Source organism: Danio rerio, chromosome 4, assembly GCF_049306965.1.
Source record: "Danio rerio strain Tuebingen ecotype United States chromosome 4, GRCz12tu, whole genome shotgun sequence".
Lineage (NCBI taxonomy): Eukaryota > Metazoa > Chordata > Actinopteri > Cypriniformes > Danionidae > Danio > Danio rerio.
The window spans coordinates 10,323,923-10,345,224 of record NC_133179.1 but is presented as its reverse complement, the minus strand read 5'-3'; the positions used below and the strand labels follow the sequence as shown (position 1 = coordinate 10,345,224).

Sequence of the window (21,302 nt, the reverse complement as noted above, 5' to 3'; positions counted from 1 at the left end):
ATCATCTATCTATCTATCTATCTATCTATCTATCTATCTATCTATCTATCTATCTATCTATCTATCTATCTATCTATCTATCTATCTATCTATATATCCATCCATCACACACACACAACCTTTGACCTATAACCTAAACAACAAATAAATGTCAATCATGTCGTTACACATATTATTCATTTTTTATTTCCCACCTATAAGAAATGAATTGATGCCATCTACCTGTAGATACGTAGATGAAGAGGCGCCCTCTAGTGTACCTAGGATGATAATGGTCTGTGTTCGAACTGGCTAAAATGTGTAATGACGTTAGCCGCTTCGAACAATACAGGGGGCGCTAAACTGCGGTTTTCTCTGTGTTATTATCTATGATGTTTAACAGAGTAAATGAATGTTCACAGTATGTCTGATAATATTTTTTTTCTTCTGGATAAAGTCTTATTTGTTTTATTTTGGCAGTAATAAAAGCAGTCTTAAATAAATATATATATTTTAAAAATAATTTTAAGGTCACTAATTATCTCCTATAAGCAGTATATTTTTCAATGGTCTACAGAACAAACCATCAATATACAATAACTTACCAAATTAACAAAATAACAAATTACCCTAACCCGCCTGGTTAACCTAATTAACCTGGTGAAGAATTTACATGTCACTTTAAGCTGTATGGAAGTTTCTTGAAGCATATCTAGTCTAATATTATTTACTGTCATCTTGGCAAAGAGAAAATAAATCCGTGTCTGTATGTCTATCTTTATATCCATCTATCTATCTATCTATCTATCTATCCATCTATCTATCTATCTATCTATCTATCTATCTATCTATCTATCTATCTATCTATCTATCTATCTATCTATCTATCTATCTATCTATCTATCTATCTATCTATCTAACTATCTATCTATCTATCTATCTATCTATCTATCTATATATCTATATATTTGTCTGTCTGTCTGTCTGTCTGTCTAGTGAATTTAATTTTTATATAGATCTTTACACAATAAAGATTGATTAACAACAGCTTCATAGTAATAAAAAATATTAATGCAATGTCAAATTCTGTCAATCCAACCTTGTTTGTTTCTAAAGAATATAAAATAAGATTCAGATTTACTTAGATATTATCTGTCAACTAATCCACATTAAAGGGACAGTTCACCAAAAAAGTAATAATTGATTTACCTTTTCATTTACAATGCTAATGAGTTTCTGTCTTGAGGTTTTCAGCTTTCTTCAAAATATCTTTAGTGTTCAGCAAAAGAAATAAACTCAAAAACGCTTGGAGTCACTTGAGTGTGAGTAAATTAAATGATGGGGTGATCTATCTTTTAAATGACCCCATGCTTATATATATATATATATATATATATATATATATATATATATATATATATATATATATATATATATATATATATATATATATATATATATATATATATGAATATAAAAATGAATATATAGACAACATATATGCTTACAGTAGTGGTTAAAATGTAGCTGATGACTGTCTTGGCTGTCATTTTGCACACAGAGATGATTCGTTTAAAAGAGTCGACTCGTCTATAAATTGAACACAGACCGCAGATCGAAAATGTTGTCGACAAAACCTGAAAGATTGCTCACTTATCTCGCTTAACAGGCTTTCATTATCAAAACTGTTTCCTTTTTGAAGGCAATCGCATGTGTAAACACACAAGTGCCCTCGGCTTCGTGTGCGAGATGTAGGTCAGCAGGTTGAAATGAGACCTAAAACCTGTTTGTCCAGTTTTCTGCGTCCACTCTCGACAAACAGCTAAATGATCCAGTCCTCTTTCCTTCTGAAACACAAACCAAAGTAACACGATCTTGGGTGTGTTGTGTTAGTTAAAAAAGAGCCATGGCCCTTTAAAAGCTTCACACGCTGATGTGTGACGCTGTTTACCTGTCGGCAGGTGTATGCGGGTGTTGTTACTGAAGGTGAGCTTCACGATGAATCTTTTCACGACAAGTTTGATTATTTCTACATAATTGTCTAGTCGAACTGTTTGAGTTTATGGCTCTGAAATCTGCTCGACGCATTGTAATCAAAGTTTTGTGAGGCTAATTTGCATAAATCGCTGAAAGGTGTCGGTGCATACTGGAAATACTTGAACACCCTACCTTTGGCTAAAATACAGTATCCAAAAGAAGTGTCAGTCGGGGTGAGATGTGATGGGAGAAGCTTCGAAATGACGAAAAGTCCTGTTTGATGACCTCATTTCATCATTTATTGTAAGTATTTTATTTCATTATGCTCACATTTGTCATACGTGTCACCATATGTAAAGAAATCAAACGTCTTGAGATGTAATTTTGTCTAGAAAGACCATTGTAGCAGTCATTAGAGCAATTATGAAGGGGTTACTGTTTGATTAAATGAACTGTTACTATACTAAGGTAGCACGTTTGTTTAGTAACCAAAGTCGAGAAATACCATGTTATTTTATAAGATACTCCTATATCATGGAATTTGATTAGTAATTACATCAGCGATACATCAAATAATACCAGGAATTGCTCCAAGAAAGTATATGCCGGAAATATAGTGTAACATATTCAAAAAACAACCATTTACCATGGTACAATGCCCAAAACACGGTTTAATCATGGTTTAGCTTTCTAATAATCAACAAAATTGTTAAAAACCCATAAATTGTTGTAAATATTACATTATTCAGTTTAGATTTTGTGTGACTGCTCTTTATGTAAAAAAATATATATAATAGTATATAATTGTATGTTAACAATAGGTGGTTATTATTGTAGATAGCCATAATGACCACCTTTACCATATGGTGGTAAAAGAACTGTATGTTTATAGTAAAATAAGGTTTACATTTAGTAATAAATACATAAATATATCTTAATATATATGAATTTATTTCTATGGTATATTTACAAATAGGTGGTTATTATGGGCCAAAATCATAATGACTGCCTTTTTCCATATGGTTGTAAAAACAAAGTTATTTTAAAGTAAAAAATAATAATTTTACATTTAATATTAAACACATAAAACAACTTAAATATATATGAGAACATTTTCATGCTGTATATGTCCAGATTGGCGTCTCATTATGGGACAAAACCATGACTGGCTTTACCATATGGTGTTAACATAATAATATTTTATATTAAAAAAGGAATAGGTTTACATTTAGTGATTAAAAACAAAAATATAACCTAAATGTGTATACAGTATGTGTCTAAATATTAGGCCATGATCACCACAAATATGGTCTAATAGACATAACATGAATTTATCATGTAAGTATAAAGCATATTAGCATTAGTATAAAGTATTAGCATAGGCATAAATGTTACTTATGAATTTTATCTATTTTGTTATTTATTTATATATGTAAGGAAAAGTAAATATATATATAGAAAGCATGAAGTTGACAACAAGAATATTAGACAAGAATGGGTGTTGTTCAATAGTTGATGACTTGAGCTTTCAGTTTTTGATCCACTTCGAATGCTGACGACTAGGGGCTGCACAATATTGGAAAAATCTAAGATTGCAATGTTTTTTATGTTGCAATATATATTGCGATATGAATACAGTTTCACTAGATAACTTGCTATATTTGGAAAGAGTTTATGAAGTTAGATCGATTGGGATGATTCTGCAGTGAGAGTGCATCTCCATAAAAACAAATGACCAATCTATACCATTTTTGTGGTCCTGTGCTATTTGCAGTTCATTTCTGTATTTGCATGTGTTTTATTCTCATGCGTAACAATCTATAAATATAATCAAGAAAAGATAGAGTTGAAATAAAGTGTTTTATCTTGTCCTGAATACAGTAAATGAATTAAAAAATTATAAACAATTCTATAAAATTAATCATAGGAAAGGTCACAAATAGTAATATCATTTATACTGGAAAGCATTTAAAGTAATTATATGATTGCAGGCATAAAAAAAACACATGCAAATGATACATTATAATAAAAATTCAACATTGCATATCCTGCGAATGATCAAACTGCGATATCGATGCTGAAACAATATATTGTGCAGCTCTACTGATGAATGTACACCGATTTAAAACAAAGAAATGTCCCTTATACAGTAAACTATACCTAAAATAAACATGTGCAGGCATCACTAAAAGCAGGTTTAGCCTTGAAGTGCTGTTGTACATTCACAAATTAGCATCTAAAAAATCCATTTTTATCTAGTATGTTTCTGCAGAGGAAATAAATAGCCTTATTAAAATAAAGATGGCATTAAAGCGATCGTCTTCCATGAAGACCCAGCTAGTGGATGCCATCCAGCTCGAAGAAGTGGAGATGGAGGAAGAGATCACCACCACAAGCAACAATAACAATCCTGTTGAACCTGCTCAGGTCAAAGGTGAGAAAACAACATGCGCAAACCAGCCTATTAACTACCTGCAGCCAGTCGTTTATTCTTTTCAATCTTTAACCCATACAGAGCCGAAATGCTACACCGTGGAGGAGGCTGTGGAGAGCATTGGTTTCGGATGTTTCCATATTCTGCTTTTTGTCATCATGGGCAGTGCCAATGTAAGACAACTGCATGCGTTTCTGTAATTCATTAACCTGCAATTAGTGTACTTGCTGTTTACATTTTTCATTGCTGGTGTGTGTAGATAGTGGAAGCGATGGAGATCATGTTGTTGGCTGTGGTTTCTCCTGAGATCCGCTGCGAATGGCATCTGGAGGATTGGCAAGTGGCCCTTGTCTCCACGGTGAGGAGCTCGTCCAATCAGAGCCCTGTATTTCGTGAAGTTTTGACAGGAATGTCGCAATACAAGATGTACATGTTTTGCTTTTGTGCTTATCTAAACATTCTGGTTTATCTATTGTATCTTTTTAGAAGTGATGCCGTTTATTTATGGATAAACCTACTAATCTACTTCCTTCTGTCCTAGATTAATGTGCAATCTAAGTGAAGTTTGCTGTGAGGTGCTATCAAATGCAGAAGTAGTCAGTTTAAGTGCTTTCTGCTGTGCTATTTTAACAGTTCCTAATTGTTTTTTGTTAGGTTTTACCTCCAACCAAGATAGAAAAATACTATATAAGATATAAATTGAAGCATCGGCTCTTTTCTCATCAGTTCTGAGGCTGCAAAAAGATAACACAGGTCCATGATAACCACTGAAATTATTCATGCCAGGACATGGCGATGTCACTTTGTACAGAAACATGATGCACATGCATTATATTTCATTTAAAGCTAACAAACTGCACAAATGGAGAACACATGTTTTAACTTCTATTGTGGGTTGCAATGATTTATTTATTGGGGTTTATAGATTTAACTATCAATATTGATTATATATAGGTGTTTATTTTCATTTAAAGGCTTCCTCTCACTCGTTTCAGGTTCAGTAATGGTTTTTAATTCAGGAGACGGTACATGAGACTTATTCTATTGGTGTGTGTGTGTTTTGTTTTAGATGGTGTTTTTTGGTTTCATGGTTTGTGGGGTCCTCTGTGGTTACATTGCTGACAAATACGGACGCTGGAAGGTGAGATGACATTTCTTTCGATTTTAGTATAACATGTTTTTATTAAGTTTTACAGTAAATCAAACCCCATTACCCAAAACGTATAATAAAAATCACATCAAACTCCAATTTACACATTCCACAGCTTTACGTTTCTAAAGCTTCTTCAAAATTTCCATCACAAAGTACATAAACAGCTCCCAGATATGGCAACAATCAAAGGTTTCTTTCTTATAACATATGTGAGCTTTTTCAAGAGCCAATTATGTTGAGTTATTACGTTTATTTAACTATAGTCTATTGGAAGGGCAACTAACATTTATCCAGCACAAAAGCAATAGTTTGTATTAAACATTAATGAATCTTTTTTTTATTTATTTTGTATTAGTAGACAAAGAACAAGTTCATACATATTTAGCGTACAGTGCTCAGCATAATTGAGTACACCCCATTTAAAAAATGAATATCTTTATCTGTTTCTCAGTGAATGAAGATCATATATTTTGGTGTGTTTAAACAAAACAGATTTATTAAACTGACATAATTATTAAAGGGATATTTTAGTTGCGGAACATCTTTAGAAATGAAAAGATAATACATTTAAATTTATGCAAAATATTGCAAAATAAACTACAAATTGGCAACAAAATTATATATTTTTTTGTTTTTCTTGATTTGTTTTTCTTCTTTTTATTAAAAGGTTAAAAAAAAAAAGGTAAATATTTTTACATAAGAAAGATTTGGGCTACTACAAATTTTTGAACTGTTTTTGTAAGTTATTCTGTTAGATTAGCTCCAGATTTGGCTTCAGTACTGACTAATTTAATGCATTTGCACAAATATAATATTGTAAAGCTTTCTATAGTAAATGTTAATTTAAAAGAGAGATTTTTGAGGGGTGTGCGCCTGTATATATGTATCTTTGAGTGTGATGTTTAGTGTAATTAGATCCAATAAAATGTGTTGTGTCCAATTAAAATGTTTGTGTCCACAGGTGGTGTTTGGTGGTTTTGTATGGGCGTCATATTTTTCTTTTCTCACTTCGTTCTCTACATCATACGGCTGGTTCATCTTTCTGAGATGTATGGTGGGCTGCGGAGTGGCAGCAACATCTCAAGGGTGGGATTTCGCAAATGCACAGTATTTTGCTCATGCTTTCCATACAGTTTATAAATGATTGTAAATTTATAAATGTTTATGTTTCAAAGATGACAATGGGTTTTCTGGTATTAAACGGTAAATCACTAGGTTTTAACCATTTTTCAGTAAAAGTTTTAAATATAAACAATTAAATTGATCACATATTCTTTGAACTATTTTAATAACTATAAATTAAAAATAAGTATGTTGTTTTTTTTCTTTCATAAATATCTTTACACAGAATGACACAAATTTTTACTTTTTTTTCTCTCAAAAGTAACTTGAATCTTTTTAAAGAATCTTTTTAGGACTTTTTTTAATTGCATTTTTTTCTATGTACTATATTTAAAGGCACTTTTGTGAGTTTAATGTAATGCTGACATCAACATAGAATGTAATATATATATATATATATATATATATATATATATATATATATATATATATATATATATATATATATATATATATATATATACACACACACACATATATATATATATATATATATATATGCTTTAATAAAAAATATTTCATAATTATACTATTTTGCACGTTTTGGAGCAAATAGTTTTTTTAGAGTAATTTTTTAAATAATAGGTCTCCATTTTAAACATCATTTGAAAGTCTAGTAAATTCAATGATTTTTTTCCCCACTATGCTTGAAATAAACGTTCTGTTCTGTCTCATGTTTTCTTTCTTAAGGTTTGTTTTGAAGACTGAATTCATCCCGGCCAAATACAGAGCATACCTGTTGCCTCTTGCCTCAGTGAGTGCATAAGAAAAGTTACATTTGACCTCCAAAAAAAAAGAAAAAACTCAGGCATTAACCTTACTTTTATTGTCTGTCAGATCTTCTGGATGATGGGATCCATATTAATTATCGTTCTGGGTATGACTGTGGTGCCCACGATGGGCTGGCGCTGGATGATTCGGTTTTCCGTCATCCCCAGCCTCGTATTAATCGGACTCTTCATGGTTAGTTTTATTCTAAACATGGTACATTCTTGATGAAGGAAGCTGTTTTTTCACTCGCATGTTTTCCTTCCTCTCAGTTTATACCCGAATCCGCACGGTTCCAGGTCTCGGCAGGTAACATACAAGGAGCCATGTCTACACTTAAGCGGATCGCCAAAATGAATAATGGTGTTTTACCAGAGGGAGAACTACGCGAACCTGAAGTGGTGTGTAGGAGAAGAGACCTAAACAGCTCCAAGTTTTGTCTATTAGATGAACCCACATATTATGCGTTAAAAGTCTTCTAAATAGTTTGTTGTATAAAGACTCAGTTCATACTCTGGTTTATTCTGGATACTAACATTTATTTTACAAATTAAATATTATTATTAATTTTGATCTAATTTTTATTTATTTATGCTTAAAAATTTTAAATATTATAATCACATATTTGATCATTTCATTTTAATCACAGTTATTTATTTCTTTATTTATTTATTTATTAAGTTCTCTAATAGCATTGTTTTTTATTTACTTATTAAAAAAATATTGTAGAAAAAACACTTGAAATTTAACATGAAATTACACTTGTTTTTTTGTTTTTTTACATTTTAACTCTTTCCCCCTCCCTCCAAATTCAGTTGAGCAGGTAAATGTATTGTTATCCATGGGCTAAGGCAAAGAAAAACATATATTCCACATACAAAAATACACATATACATATTAGTCAATTAACCAGTAGCCTGAGAGGTACTTGCTTGTGCCATTGTATGATTTTGTTCCAAAAATGGTATAAACGGATCCCAAATTTTATGATACTCCTTTAGTTTTCCCTTTATACTGTAGGCGATTCTTTCCAGTGGAATGCAATGTGTCAAATCTTTCAGCCGGTGGTCAATGGATGGACTTTCTATGTTCTACTAATAGACTGCTATCAAACACCTTGTAATAACAAGACACATGTCAGTCATTTTAGTTTGATAACCTGGTAATGACAAACTTACACTAAATGAACCCAACGCACATATTTCAGGTGTAACTGTAATTGTTTTGTATTTGTATTGAAATTTCTATTTTTATTATTTTTCTACAAGCATTTAAAATCACCCCCTATGCCCAAATAAAATGTAAAAAATTTATCTATTTTATTATAATTAATCGTCTTCTCTGGAGTAATATGTGCACTTTTATATATTGAAGATGCAGGGATATTAAAAACTAAAAAGTCAAACTAAAAATTATTATCAAATCGGAGCAAACCAGTATTAATCTCCTAAAATAAATAAATAAACGGGTAAAATATTAACTGTTTAAAAGCCAAAACTGAATATTTCCATCAAAACAAATTAATTAGTCAATGATACGTCTCAGATAAAATATTTTTAAAGTGTGTGTATATTATGTCAGTGTGTGTGTATATTATATGCTGTGTTATTGATATAATAGTATATTGGAAATCATTGTATATGAAATTAAGCATTTATCCAAAAATATAAATGAAAAATAATGAAAAAATAAACATTTATTCTCTTTAAAAGGGTGAGTTCACACACAAATTTAAATGAGCTGATAATTAACTTTGGATATTCATATTTAGGTGTACTGGAACTTTAAATATTGCTGCACACATGCTATTTAAAGCATTTCCTTGAGTGTAAACAGCCTGAACTGACAGAAGTGTGTTCATATCCAGACAGAAAGAGGAAATGCCGTCACCCTGATCAGCTCGGCCTTCAGGAGAACATCGCTCCTGCTGTGGTATTCATGGTAAAGTCTACCACACTTCTCCTCTTTTGTCTATTATGTGTGTGTTTCTGTGTGCCAGATCATGTGTGATGTTCTGCATTGTTCATCCGTCAGGTTTGTGGCCTCGTTTTCTTATTACGGCTCCGTCCTGAGCAGCTCTGAGTTACTGGAGAAGAATCTTCTGTGCGTGACGGATCCTGATCTGGAGCATCAGATTAAACACATCCAGGAGGAGACGCTGTGTTACTGCATCCCCTTCAACTCGGACGATTACCAAACGCTCCTCATTAGCTGTTTAGGGGAGGTGGCACGTCAGTAACCTTTGAAATCTTGCTCACTTTAATTATTCTGCTTGGTTTGAATGCTAAATGCTGATGTTTGTTTGTGTGTTTTGTCTGCAGTCATTCCTCTTAATATCATCCTGTTGAATATAGTAGGACGGAAGTACAGCATGGTCATTCTGCTGCTGCTGTCGGCCTTTTTCTTCATGCTTGTTAATATTTGCACGACTATGTGAGTATGCTGCTTTCTTGATTACTGAAATTGTTATTGTTTTAAGTCATTTTGAATATGAGCAGTGTTGGGGATAGTTACTTTTAAAAGCAATGCATTAAAATTATAAGTTACTCCCCAAAAAAGTAACTAGTTGTGTTACTTTGTTACTTTTTATGGAAAGTAATGCGTTACGATACTTTTGAGTTACTTTTTTATACCTGCCTTAGGCTTTATTGCTTTCAGAGCTTGAGAACTTTTTAGAACAGGGTATTTTTCTTTTTTTTTTTTTTATCAGAGGAGCTCTGCATTTAATAATGCACTTAATAACCTACATCTTCATTTACCTTAAAAAAAACTAATAAAAAAAAGGATTAGAATAATGTTATCTTTTGAGAACTTCCTGACCCTATACATGCCATATATACAGATTAATTACAATTGAAAGTTACTTTTTGCCTTGTTAGTTCAGTAAATTGTCCATTCAGACTATCCTCTTTTCTTCCATGTGTTAAAAAAAAAACGAGAATACTTCCATCACAGAAATGTAAGGCTCTGCCATCTTGGTTTCTGCCTGTTTCCTCGGGGTGCTCATTCTCTCATTGAGTGTGATTCAACTTGTTTACACAAATTTTAATTCAGCAATTTATTTTTTAAAAGTAAATTAATTCAGCTAAAAAGTAACTCAAATAGTATTTAATTTTTTAAAGTAATGCAATTAGAAAAATAATATTATTTCCTAACTCGCATTACTTGTAATGCATTACCCCCAACATTGGATATGAGTATGCTGTATTTTTTGTTTTTAATCTTTTTGAAATTATTATTGTTAGGTACAAAGCTAAAAATATAAATAAATAAATAAATAATAATAATAATAATAATAATAATAATAAAATTATCTTTAACTGAAAATGTAATGTTTAATTAGTTGAAGTGAAATGAGAAAGATAACATTACTAAAAATACAAATAACTGAATAAAGAAACCTCTTAATGAATCCAATAATATTGTAATAATGATAAATGCAATAAATAACATGAATAAATGATAAATGAAATTAAATAAAAATATATTATATTAAATATTTGTTATAAAATAAAACAAATAATTAAAAAAAGTAATTTCTCATATTTTAAAGAAATTCTAAAAATAAAATATGGTTAAAATATTATTTATTTTTAATTTAGGCAAGGCAATTTTATTTAGAAGAAGAAATAAAAACAAAATATAATAAAAAATTATTTAAAAAAATTTGAATTTGTGTAAAACCTAAAATTTATTATAAACTATATGGACACAAATATTTAAACAAATAAAGATTAAATTATTAATTAAATTTGTCACGAAAAAAAAACTATATAAAAAAACTAAAGGATTAATAACAACTATAAATATATGTTACTAATGTAATATTAATAATATTAAAATAACAACAGATTTTCACTGGTTAAAATATTTATTTACTACTATATGTTAATAAAGTGTATGCAGCTAATATTTCATTATAATTAGTATCAGCTTTAACCTACATTCACATAACATTTACAGCTATTAATATTCTTGCTAAAGTAATAATTAAAATACCACACATATCAATTTTCACTGTTTACAATACAAATACTCACTGTTTATAATGTCTAGGTGTTTAATGTAATTTCCACATGGCCTTTTACTCGCAGTTCATATGTTAAAAGTGCTAATAAAGTGAATAATGTGTGCAGGTTAGGCTTCACAATCCTGCTCTTCCTCCTCCGCTCTGTGGTTTCAATGAATTTTAATGTGGTTTACATCTACACGGCAGAGGTGAGAGCTGATAAATGAACACTCCATTCAATCTCTGTGCCTTTAAAGAAGAGTTTGCCACCAAATTTAAACTGTTTATCATTGGCGTGTGTGTTTGCAGGTTTATCCTACATCTGTGCGCTCAATCGGAATGGGCTTTTGCACATCGTTCAGTCGAATCGGAGGAATGATCGCACCTTTTATTGCACAGGTGCTCTATGTGTTTTGACTTTTTTAGAGCCAGGGTTCATCCGGTCATGGAATTTTGACTTGGCAATTTGCAGGCCTGGCAAAAATTTAGGAAAAACAAAAAAACTCACCAAATTTTGGAAAGTTTAGTTTAACAAATATCTCTATTCTTGAATATATAGTTTAGTTTTCTTTACTTTTTTTCTGTCCGAAAACATGCTCTCACATTATTAGTGCTGTGTAAGCATTATCTAAATTAGTTTTACATAGTTGCAAAAATACATTTAATCTAAATAGATTGTTGCATATTTAATTATATGCTGTCTTAAATTTGAACGTGTATAGTTTTTCTTATTATTTACTACATACACGTAGACATTACATGAAACATTAGGTCATAAAAGTTTACTTAATTTGTGGAATTTTAGCTGTAAAAATGTGTATGAACCCTGTAGAGTTTTTAGATTTTGATTAAACTGTTTTTAGATGCTTAGAGAAAGGTATATTCTATATTAAAGTGTATATTAAAAGCAGGTAAAAGATCATTGGTTGCAATAATTGCTGAAACTTTATTTTATTATTATTCAAGATATGCAGTATTATCATGATCATAGCATAAGGGTTACCCAAAGCTGAACATTCTGTGATCATTTACACTACTCAACCTTCACTTCTTCCAAAACAATTGGATTTTATTTTTCTATTTTTAAACACAAGAAGATGATTAGTAAGGTTTTGGAGACCGGTAGACGTTGAGTTAGTATTTGTTTATTCTGCTATTGATGACTGATGGTTACCAGTAGTTTTCAACATTTTTCAAAGTATCTTCTTTTGTATTCATAAAGATTTGGATCCATGTGGTGGGAAAATAAGTGAGTAGATTTTTGTGTGTGAATTATACCTTATAAGAGGTATAATAACTAAAAGAACTGAAGGTTTTTGTGCATGACTTTGTTTGTGCATGTTGAGTGTAAACTAATACAAATATTTTAATGAATAGGTATCAATTTACTGTACAGCAAGGTCTCATTAACAATATGTTAACGATGAGGAACAGCACAATTATTTTACTTAATTTATTTAGTAAAAAATGTTTAAAAACACCAATGAACTTTATTAGTTACAATATCTTTAAAGTCAGTTAATGTTTTAAATCTTTAAAAACATTAAATATTAACATCACCAATGAATAATAATGCTTAACAAGAAGTGTTCATTGTCAGTTTAGTTTAATTACCTCATTTAAAGGATTAACAAACAATAGGCCTATAAAGGATCTGAATATTCTCAATCAGAATCTCATTCATGTCATATACTGTAGGCCCGATTTACATTAAAGTGATGGTGTCTTGAAAATAAATGTAAATAAACATTTTCATAATTTTGAGCAGTGATGATGCCATTGTTAAAAAATATTCTAAAGGTTTAAATAAATTATTTATTGCATTTGGATCACACATTATAAATATAGGTTTTTGAAGATTGGCAGCAAAGCAGTTACACATTCTGATTTCTTCTAAGGTTATGTTTCGTGTTCTAGGTGTTGATGTCCAAATCTGTGATTCTGGCTTTATCACCGTTCGCCACAGCGTGCATCATTTGTGCCATAGGAGTTTTTTTCCTGCCCATTGAGACCAGAGGACGAGCATTATTGGTAAACATCTACCTACTGTACTATACAGTCAAGCCTAAAATTATTCAGTCATTAAAAAAACTTGCTTATTGATTAAAATTAACTTCAAGTCAGAATTTGCCAGGGGTATGAATAATTTTTTAATCTGTCAAACTAAATAGTTCGCTTTCCTAGAGTTTCACAACTTTGTGTTTTGCTTTCTTCCACCATTTCAGCAAGATGCCTGAAGTTCACCAAACAGAGATGAAGGACAATTGCACTTTTCTAACAAAACATGAACTCATATTAAAGCTGGATCCATTTTTTTAAGAATTTCAATGCTGCCTGTGATACGTTCTTCATTATTTATAACAATTAAAGAATATATATATTGTCAAATCTTTGTTCCTGTGTTGACATATTTCTTCTTGCAATGACATCGCAAAACTCACCAAAACCAAGATATGGCTAGATAGTGGGAGACTAGTATTAGAAGAGGACACAATCTCATTACTTAGCATTTATTTGATAAATCTTTGTAGGCAACTTGTTTTATAACTGTTTACAATGTCAATATATTTTTTTTGTAAATTTTTCTATACAGGAAAAAATACTATAGAAATATATATTAAATAGTGTTTCTGAACCATATTATAGTAATATACTTGAATTAATCAGTAGTAGTAATTCTGTAGTTGATGTGGTAACACTACAGTAATGGTAATATAAACAAACCCAATACTGTAGTTTTCTAAAAGTATAGTGTGTATTATGCTACAATACACCATAGTTTACTGTAGTAAAAAAAACTGTACTTCGAGATTTTTTACAGTTCATCACTAAGTTAATACTGTAACATTCATTAACAAAGGGTTGAAAATACTGTAATATATTGCCATTTAGTTACAACAGTAATAGGCATATAGTACCATATGAGTAGTGTAAGATTTCTGCACAAAGTAAGTAGCCTACTTCAGCAGGGGGTTATTTGTTTGTCGGTGTGTTTTCTTTTTGATTTTCTTGTTTTATTTCAGCTGAATTTAAATATTTAATATTACGATTAAATATTATTCATCTATTTTCTAAATGTTTTTAATTAAAATGATAGTTCACCCAAAAGTGAAAATTTACTTACTATTTCTGGTTCCGAACGTTAAAAACGTCTTCAATTTGAGATATTTTGAAGAAAGCTATACTTGAACCATATTAATTTCCATATCAAATTTGTTAACAAATACAATGGAAGTCAATGGGTTCAGGTTTCCAGCTTTCTTCAAAATATCTTCTTTTGTGTTAAACAGAGAAAAGAAACTCTGGTTTGGAACAAGTGAGTTAAAATGTGAGTAAATTTACTCATTAATGATGATATGATTTTTCAGTTTTGGCTGAACTGTTCATTTAATATTAACGAAACGAACTCGAAAGCTAACGTTAGCAACCCGCGACAAGTTTTTTTCTCGACGTCGTCATGTTTCCTTCAGTGTTGTGTGTATATTACAGTTACGTTTTGTTATTACAGTTAGTTTTACTAACACTTTCATTCACAAACAAACAAATAAGAGAGCATTATCTTCCATAATTTCATAAACAGAGTAGTATATTCGGGGATAACGTTAGCCCTCAGTTAGCATACCAACGAACACCAATATATACGTTTTCTTTCAATAAATATGATGTTAAAATCCAAAACTCAACAACAACCACACGAGGGAGACATCCCAACAAACACATTTACGTTGTAGCGATGTCTGCACAACGTTGTATTTTTTCAAAGGCAACGTTGCCGCTTACGTGCTCGCTACATTGTCACAACGTAGAAATGTAAGACGTGAGAAGGCTGTAGCAACGTTGTCGTGCGACATTCAGCAACCGCGAGGCGGCGTTCTTACTACTTGTATTAATATTTTTTTGTGGCAGTTTATCATTACTGCCTAGAATACAGGATAAGCAGCAATTCTTTTCCAGTATTGCTTAATATGAAATATTGTTCATTTATTTTTCCTATTTAATTTAAAAACTGCATGTGTAAACTTTAAAGTGTAAAAATGCCACACAAATGAATATAATCAAACTTTTTATTATATATTTCACAACATTTAATACATACAGTACACATACAGTATCTAATTATAAGCAAACAGTATAAAATAAAGTTTAGATTATATATATATATATATATATATATATATATATATATATATATATATATATATATATATATATATATATATATATATATTTAAACTAAAGGGTAAACAAACAAGAAAAGTAAACAAGAAATCATTAAAATGTAAATAAATATATAAATAAATATATAAATTAAAATTCAAACACTGGTCAGTGAAGCTCTGGACTGGAGAATACAGCAGACCGGGGAGCGCAGCTGAAGACCAGTCGTAGTTGTTGGTATGGAGAAAGCAGTCAGAGGAAGAAACAAATTCAACGGATAATCCAGCTTCAGAGATCCACAGCAGACAAAAGTCAAAATAGGCAGTGAACAAGAGAGGACAGATCAGAGCTTGACACAACAGCACTACACAGGAAATGACTATGACTAGCAAGTTATTGAAGTTTCCGACATTTATTGTAATTTCATTACATATAAAATCTCCAGAGTAATTATGTAGCCTACTTTATTTTAATGTTTTAATAATATATCATATACCAAAATTACAAACAATTAAATAAATTTAGAGATACAGGGAAAACAGGTTTGAGTTAACAGAAGTCAGAGTTAGTCTCCGAATACTTACTTACTGTAAATTATGAGAAGAGAAAGAAGAGGTCCTGTAGTTGTGGCGTTGCTCGCTGTTAATGAAATGTTAAACTTAGTGTCATTTCAATAACAGCTGTACAAAATAATAAAGTAATTTTTCATAAGCATGATCTATTTTCCACATTATGGACATGCTGTTTTAGGTAACATAACTACATTTAATAGTAAATAGAATAGTATACTTCTTACCTCATCCAATTCTTCTTTCCATCAGGAATTACAGCAACACTGATCTGAGGTGAATTCAACAGCTGAAAACATTCTGAAAGACAAGTTACATAAGTAATTTGAAAACAACAGTGAGTGATTAAACAATAGTTTCATGCAACTTACGGATAATTAAAATCCAGAAATTATCAATAGAAGATTACCTCCATGTAAAAATAGCCTGTTGAGCAAAGAAAAGAGTGGGTTTTAAATAAAACATCAAAAGACCAATCAAAATAGAAATTTAGACTAGCAGACCTTTTAATTACTATCTATATTAATTAGGCATATGAACCTCAATTTATATACTTTAACTTATAGGGATAGCTCACCCAAAACTGACAATTCTGCCATTTTAGCCTCATTCTTTATTTGTTCCAAACTTATTTAGCTTTTTTTCTGCTAAACAATAAAGAAGATGTATTAAATAAAGCTGGAAAACTGTAACTATTTAATTCCATAGTGTTTTCCTACCATGAAAGCAAATGCTTACAGTCTTTAATGTTCAACAGAATAAAGAAACTTAAAGGTTTGGAATCACTTATTATTTACAGGGCAAATAATTCGTGAGTACATATCATTTTTGAGTGAACTGTTCCTTTAACGGGACGCAATCTGCACAGAGATGTTTTGTTTTTAAAAGTTATTTTGTGTTTTGTAAAAAGTGGGTCGGCTTGTGTGATGAAGTATCATACTAACTGATCACGATGGATATGGAAAAAACTGAACTTCAAAAACATTATTGTCCATTTGACTAAAGACAAGGCGTAGGTAAATAATCAGGAAATGTTTTATCGAGAGATTTAACATAATGATTTTAATGTTGTTGCCGTCCGTTAACGGAATGCCGAAATGTTACTCGCTCGTAATAACTTCATTACGGCTTTTGTGTGTGTGTAATGTTGGAACAGATTGTTGTCGAAATCATAGGTTTGTTTGAATATTCACGATTTACGTATCTTATTTAGCATGAAGAAATAAAGCAATACTCACGTCTCCTCGGTCGTTGATGAATGAGACGACGGCTTGTTGAAATTTAAACTGATTCAGCTGTGACCAGTAAATGTTGTACAGTGGTCGTCCACGCCACCTAAGCACAACCTAAAGCATGCGACCCTCATGATGTTTAAATGGCAACCTTATGACATCGTTGTGACAACCTTTAGAAACAACGTAGAATCCTCAACCTTTTTGCAATGTTGGTACAACGTTGTAGGAAGGTCGCTACGTTGAGGCAACGTTGTGTGTTTGTTGGGATTACACTCATTTTGTACTCAGCAGGTGCAAAGCTTAAGTATTCAGAAGTGTTACAGTTTAAGGTAAGATGTCTCCGTCATTCCCCCACCCTCCCTTCACGAACGCTCTTTAATCCCGTTAAGAAGTCTCCGTGCCGGGGGAAATCAGATTAGATTAAGGGCTGCTTTCAATAACACTCCACCATTAACCACCAGCAGATCCACCGCAATGCTGAATAATGAATCTGGAATATGCCAATCATCTAATGTGTATATGTGTGTGTGCTAAAAGACAATGTTACTTGTTTTAAATCGTGTGTGTGTAAAGGAGGAGTCAGCATGTGCCTGGTAGCTCCTTCCTCTGACCTTGGCTAGATGGAGATGGAGAGAGAAAGAGGGCAGTGTGTGCATGAGAGAGAGTGTGTGTGTGTTTGTGTGTGAAGCACTAGATCTAATTCCTGCACTGCAGATGTGTGTGTGACACCACAGTAAATGTGGCTCCAGCAGCAGCAGCAGCAGCTCTAGATGCACCTGGGAAGTTGCCAGAGCAAGAAATGAGGAAGGAAAGCATGTCAGAAGCATGTGCATGCCGCAGGGAAGCAGCACGGTAAGTATCACTTGTGTTGTGTTGCATGCATTTGTGTGTGTGTGTGTGTGTGTGTATAGTGTTGATGTTTTTGTGACAGGGTTTTGAATCAACCTATTTAGCTCAGATGCTCAGTGGGTGGTGGAAAGAGCCGGAAAAAGCATATGAATTCAGATGTTGGATTGTGCATGATTTGATAATATTGCTTTGACTCTAATCAGCGATTATATGAATTCATTATATGCATATGCAGTGTTTTCATGGTTACATCAATGTCTGAATGGCTGACTAGAGGAAAAAACTGTGATCGATCTTCTTTCTGCAGCAGATGCCTTGCGTTCTGTAATCCTGCTCTCAAACAGCACAGCAGTCAATCACTCTGACATTCGAGAAGAGAGACAGAGGACTAGGGATATTGATACAGGTCACTAATTTGGGGGATTTTAGTCCTCTATTTGTGGTGGGCCACATACTGTATGGATATTGTGTTTGCCACAGGGTATAAGGCGTATACAAAAAGTTGCTGATTTGTACCTTATTTTCGGCTTAGTCCCTTTATTAATCTGGGGTCGCCACAGCGAGATGAACCGCCAACTTATCCAGCACGTTTCAAGCAGCGGATGCCCTTCCAGCTGCAACCCATCACTGGGAAACACCCATACACTCTCATTCACACGCTTGCACTACAGACAATTAAGCTTACCCAATACACCTATAGCGCATGTCTTTGGATTTGTGGGGGAAACCGGAACACCCGGAAGAAACCCACACATGGGAAGAACATGCAAACAACTGACCTCGGACCTTCTTGCTGTGAGGCGATTGTGCTTGCCACTGCGCCACCGTGACGCCTGATTTGTAACTTTTATATCACAATTCTGACTTTTATTCATAATTCAGATTTTGTATGGAAAAAAAATATGTCAGAATTGTGAGGTAAAACTTCCAAAGCAAGAAAGATAAACTCACAGGTGTTAGACAGGGGCGGACTTAGTGATTTAGAGGCCCTAAACAATTCCAGCTATGAGGCCCTAGCATTAGTAGATTAGTTTTGTTTTGTTTTTTTGTAAATAAACTGTATGTTAAAAAGTTTTTACATAAATATATTAAACATATTTAAGGTATATTTTATATATTTTAATATTCAAAGAAACATTATTATGTTATCTTCTTAAAGTAAAACTAAATGAAATTAATTTACAAAATTCTAAAAACAAATTAGCAAACTATGAACAGTTAATTAACCATTTTTGTGATTAGTTTTTTTAATATAAATAAAATAAACCTTTGGTAACACTTTATTTTGATGGTCTATTTGAGTATTAGTAGACTGTCTGCTTAATATCTGCTGATGCTGCTCCTTCAACAGATATTTACACACTGACTATTAGAAACTTTGCACATACATGTCAACTTACGCTAACCCTAACCTCAACCTAACAGTCTACTTATAATCTAATGAGAATTAGTTGGCTTGTAGATGCAATGTAACTTAATGGACCATCAAAATAAAGTGTGATCAAACATTTAGACAAATTTAGTTCACAATTAATCAAACTAATCTTGTCACTATTTTCATGTGAACTGAATGATTGCTGTTTGTGAACTGACAGCTTTTAACATTTACTGGGAAATGTTATTTTATTTGAACAGACCCTCTCTTAACAAGCTCACAGTGCTCATCATTTGAAAGGTATTTCGGCCAGAAAGCAGGATCAGGAGGTAGCTGCGTTTCATTGTTTGTCTTAGGGCTGGGCCGATTGACAATAGTATATCGAATCGTGATAAAATGTATGTCAATAACGATGATAAGCTCTTGACTTTTTTTTTTACTCTATATTGATCTTAGAGACAGTCACACTGCAGAAATGTGCAACAATGGGATTCTAAAAGTGTGTCGATATTAGCGACCAAAGAAAAATGTAAATGTCGAAAATATGGCATTTAATTGACCCTCTAATTTTTGTGGCTTCAGTCTTTGTTAATGTACACTTTTAAATCATAAGCATTAACAACTAATAGTAAAATATATATAATTATCATTCAATATGGAAAATAATTATCGAGATTGTATTTTTGCCATAAATTGCCCAGCCGTAGTTTGTCTAATTTCTATTTTTTTTTCCTTAAATTTTCTCAAAATTCTCGCCGTTGCACACTCCACCTGCCTCTACCTCAGCTCTACTCTGATCGCTGGCAGACTGAGAGTGTCTTTGAACTACTCACAACTTGCACATGTGCAGTGTCAGAAGGAGCGGTCCACTATTTATGGGGGCCTCTGATTTTGAAAAGTAATAATGTTAATATCCTAATGGTTTTAGACAGATTTGACAACATATGAGTTGTAAAAGAGCTGATTAATGTTGGCTTCTTGGCATTGGTTGTGGCCCCCTAATTCCCAGGGGCCCTAAGCAGCTGCTTACCTCACTTATTGGTCAAGTCCACCCCTGGTTTTAGATATAATTTATGAGAGGAAACTTGAAATGTGAGAAAAACATTTCATTAAGAAAACTGTCGGTAGCACTTATGTTATATATACATATGGATATGGTGTTTGCTACAAGATATACAGGCATATACAAAAAGTAACTGATTTGTAACTTTTATATCACATTTCTGACTTTTATTCACAAATCAGAAGATATATTAGTAGTCTGGTTGAAAAAAAGTCAGAATTTTGAGGCAAAATCTCCAAAGTGAGAGAAATAAACAGGTTTTAGATATAAGTCGTGAGGCAAAATTGTCCGAACTGTTGTTTATAAACTTGGAAGTGTGAGAAAACCTTACATTAAAAAATTGATGGTAACACTTTGTTTTAAGGTGTGTGTTTACTATAGTAATTGCAAATAATTATGCATAATTGCATGCAACTAACCCTAAACCTAACCTGCATTCAAACACATGTAATTAATAAATATTTAAATTAATAGTTACACAGTAACAAGAACATCTTAAAATAAGGTTTAGGTTAAGTTTTTTCAAAAATAATTTGAAAGCATTTCTTTTTAACCCTTTTCAATGCTCAATAGCAAATTCATCTTACAGTACTTGCCTGTTACTAAATTCT

At 31.9% G+C, this 21,302-nt stretch overlaps 2 protein-coding genes and 1 long non-coding RNA gene across 61 annotated transcripts in view; 2 read left to right on the top strand and 1 right to left on the bottom strand.

Moving 5' to 3' along the window:
- Positions 1-1,739: 1,739 nt before the first annotated feature.
- Positions 1,740-13,834, top strand: svopl (SVOP-like). Of its 8 annotated transcripts, none has more exons than NM_001045229.1 (17): positions 1,740-1,965; positions 2,113-2,259; positions 4,216-4,390; positions 4,472-4,563; positions 4,650-4,748; positions 5,460-5,531; positions 6,505-6,629; positions 7,356-7,419; positions 7,503-7,628; positions 7,706-7,834; positions 9,301-9,374; positions 9,468-9,664; positions 9,755-9,866; positions 11,570-11,651; positions 11,752-11,841; positions 13,360-13,473; positions 13,668-13,834. In NM_001045229.1, exons 3-17 carry the CDS (start codon positions 4,258-4,260, stop codon positions 13,677-13,679), a joined length of 1,521 nt encoding a protein of 506 aa, NP_001038694.1. In that variant the 5' UTR covers positions 1,740-1,965; positions 2,113-2,259; positions 4,216-4,257; the 3' UTR covers positions 13,680-13,834. The 8 variants fall into 8 exon arrangements, 7 of the variants coding, with proteins under 7 accessions (NP_001038694.1, XP_068075712.1, XP_073802072.1 ...); XR_012401555.1 differs by having other exon boundaries at positions 1,922-1,965; positions 11,752-12,052; positions 12,248-13,473; positions 13,668-13,830; XM_068219611.1 differs by having other exon boundaries at positions 1,922-1,965; positions 2,166-2,259; positions 4,288-4,390; positions 13,668-13,830.
- Positions 13,835-15,492: 1,658 nt separating this feature from the next.
- LOC101887098 (uncharacterized) lies at positions 15,493-17,489 on the bottom strand. 3 transcript variants are annotated; one of them, XR_011015271.2, is made up of 5 exons: positions 17,408-17,489; positions 16,579-16,595; positions 16,397-16,469; positions 16,185-16,239; positions 15,493-15,886 (listed from the first exon to the last, which is right to left on the bottom strand). It is a non-coding gene; the product is annotated as an uncharacterized lncRNA (long non-coding RNA). The 3 variants fall into 3 exon arrangements; XR_011015270.2 differs by having other exon boundaries at positions 15,763-15,886; positions 16,189-16,239; positions 16,541-16,595; XR_011015269.2 differs by having other exon boundaries at positions 15,763-15,886; positions 16,189-16,239.
- Positions 17,490-18,022: 533 nt separating this feature from the next.
- Positions 18,023-21,302, top strand: part of mical3b (microtubule associated monooxygenase, calponin and LIM domain containing 3b) — a 40,728-nt gene continuing 37,448 nt past the window's right edge. For 48 of the 50 annotated variants that reach the window (XM_073946487.1, XM_073946484.1, XM_073946476.1 and 45 more), the window contains exon 1: positions 18,023-18,256. The gene's annotated coding sequence lies outside the window, so the exon portion shown is untranslated. The remainder of the gene's footprint in view (positions 18,257-21,302) is intronic. The other 2 variants (NM_001353875.1, XM_073946486.1) reach the window with 2 other exon arrangements.

What these genes read in the sequence shown, in the direction of transcription:
- svopl (NM_001045229.1), top strand. Translation starts at nt 4,258, where the DNA reads ATGGCATTAAAGCGATCGTCTTCCATGAAGACCCAGCTAGTGGATGCC. An exon ending in AAGTGGCCCTTGTCTCCACG is followed by an intron (nt 4,749 to 5,459) that starts GTGAGGAGCTCG and finishes GTTTTGTTTTAG; the next exon opens with ATGGTGTTTTTTGGTTTCAT. An exon ending in CTCCTGCTGTGGTATTCATG is followed by an intron (nt 9,375 to 9,467) that starts GTAAAGTCTACC and finishes TTCATCCGTCAG; the next exon opens with GTTTGTGGCCTCGTTTTCTT.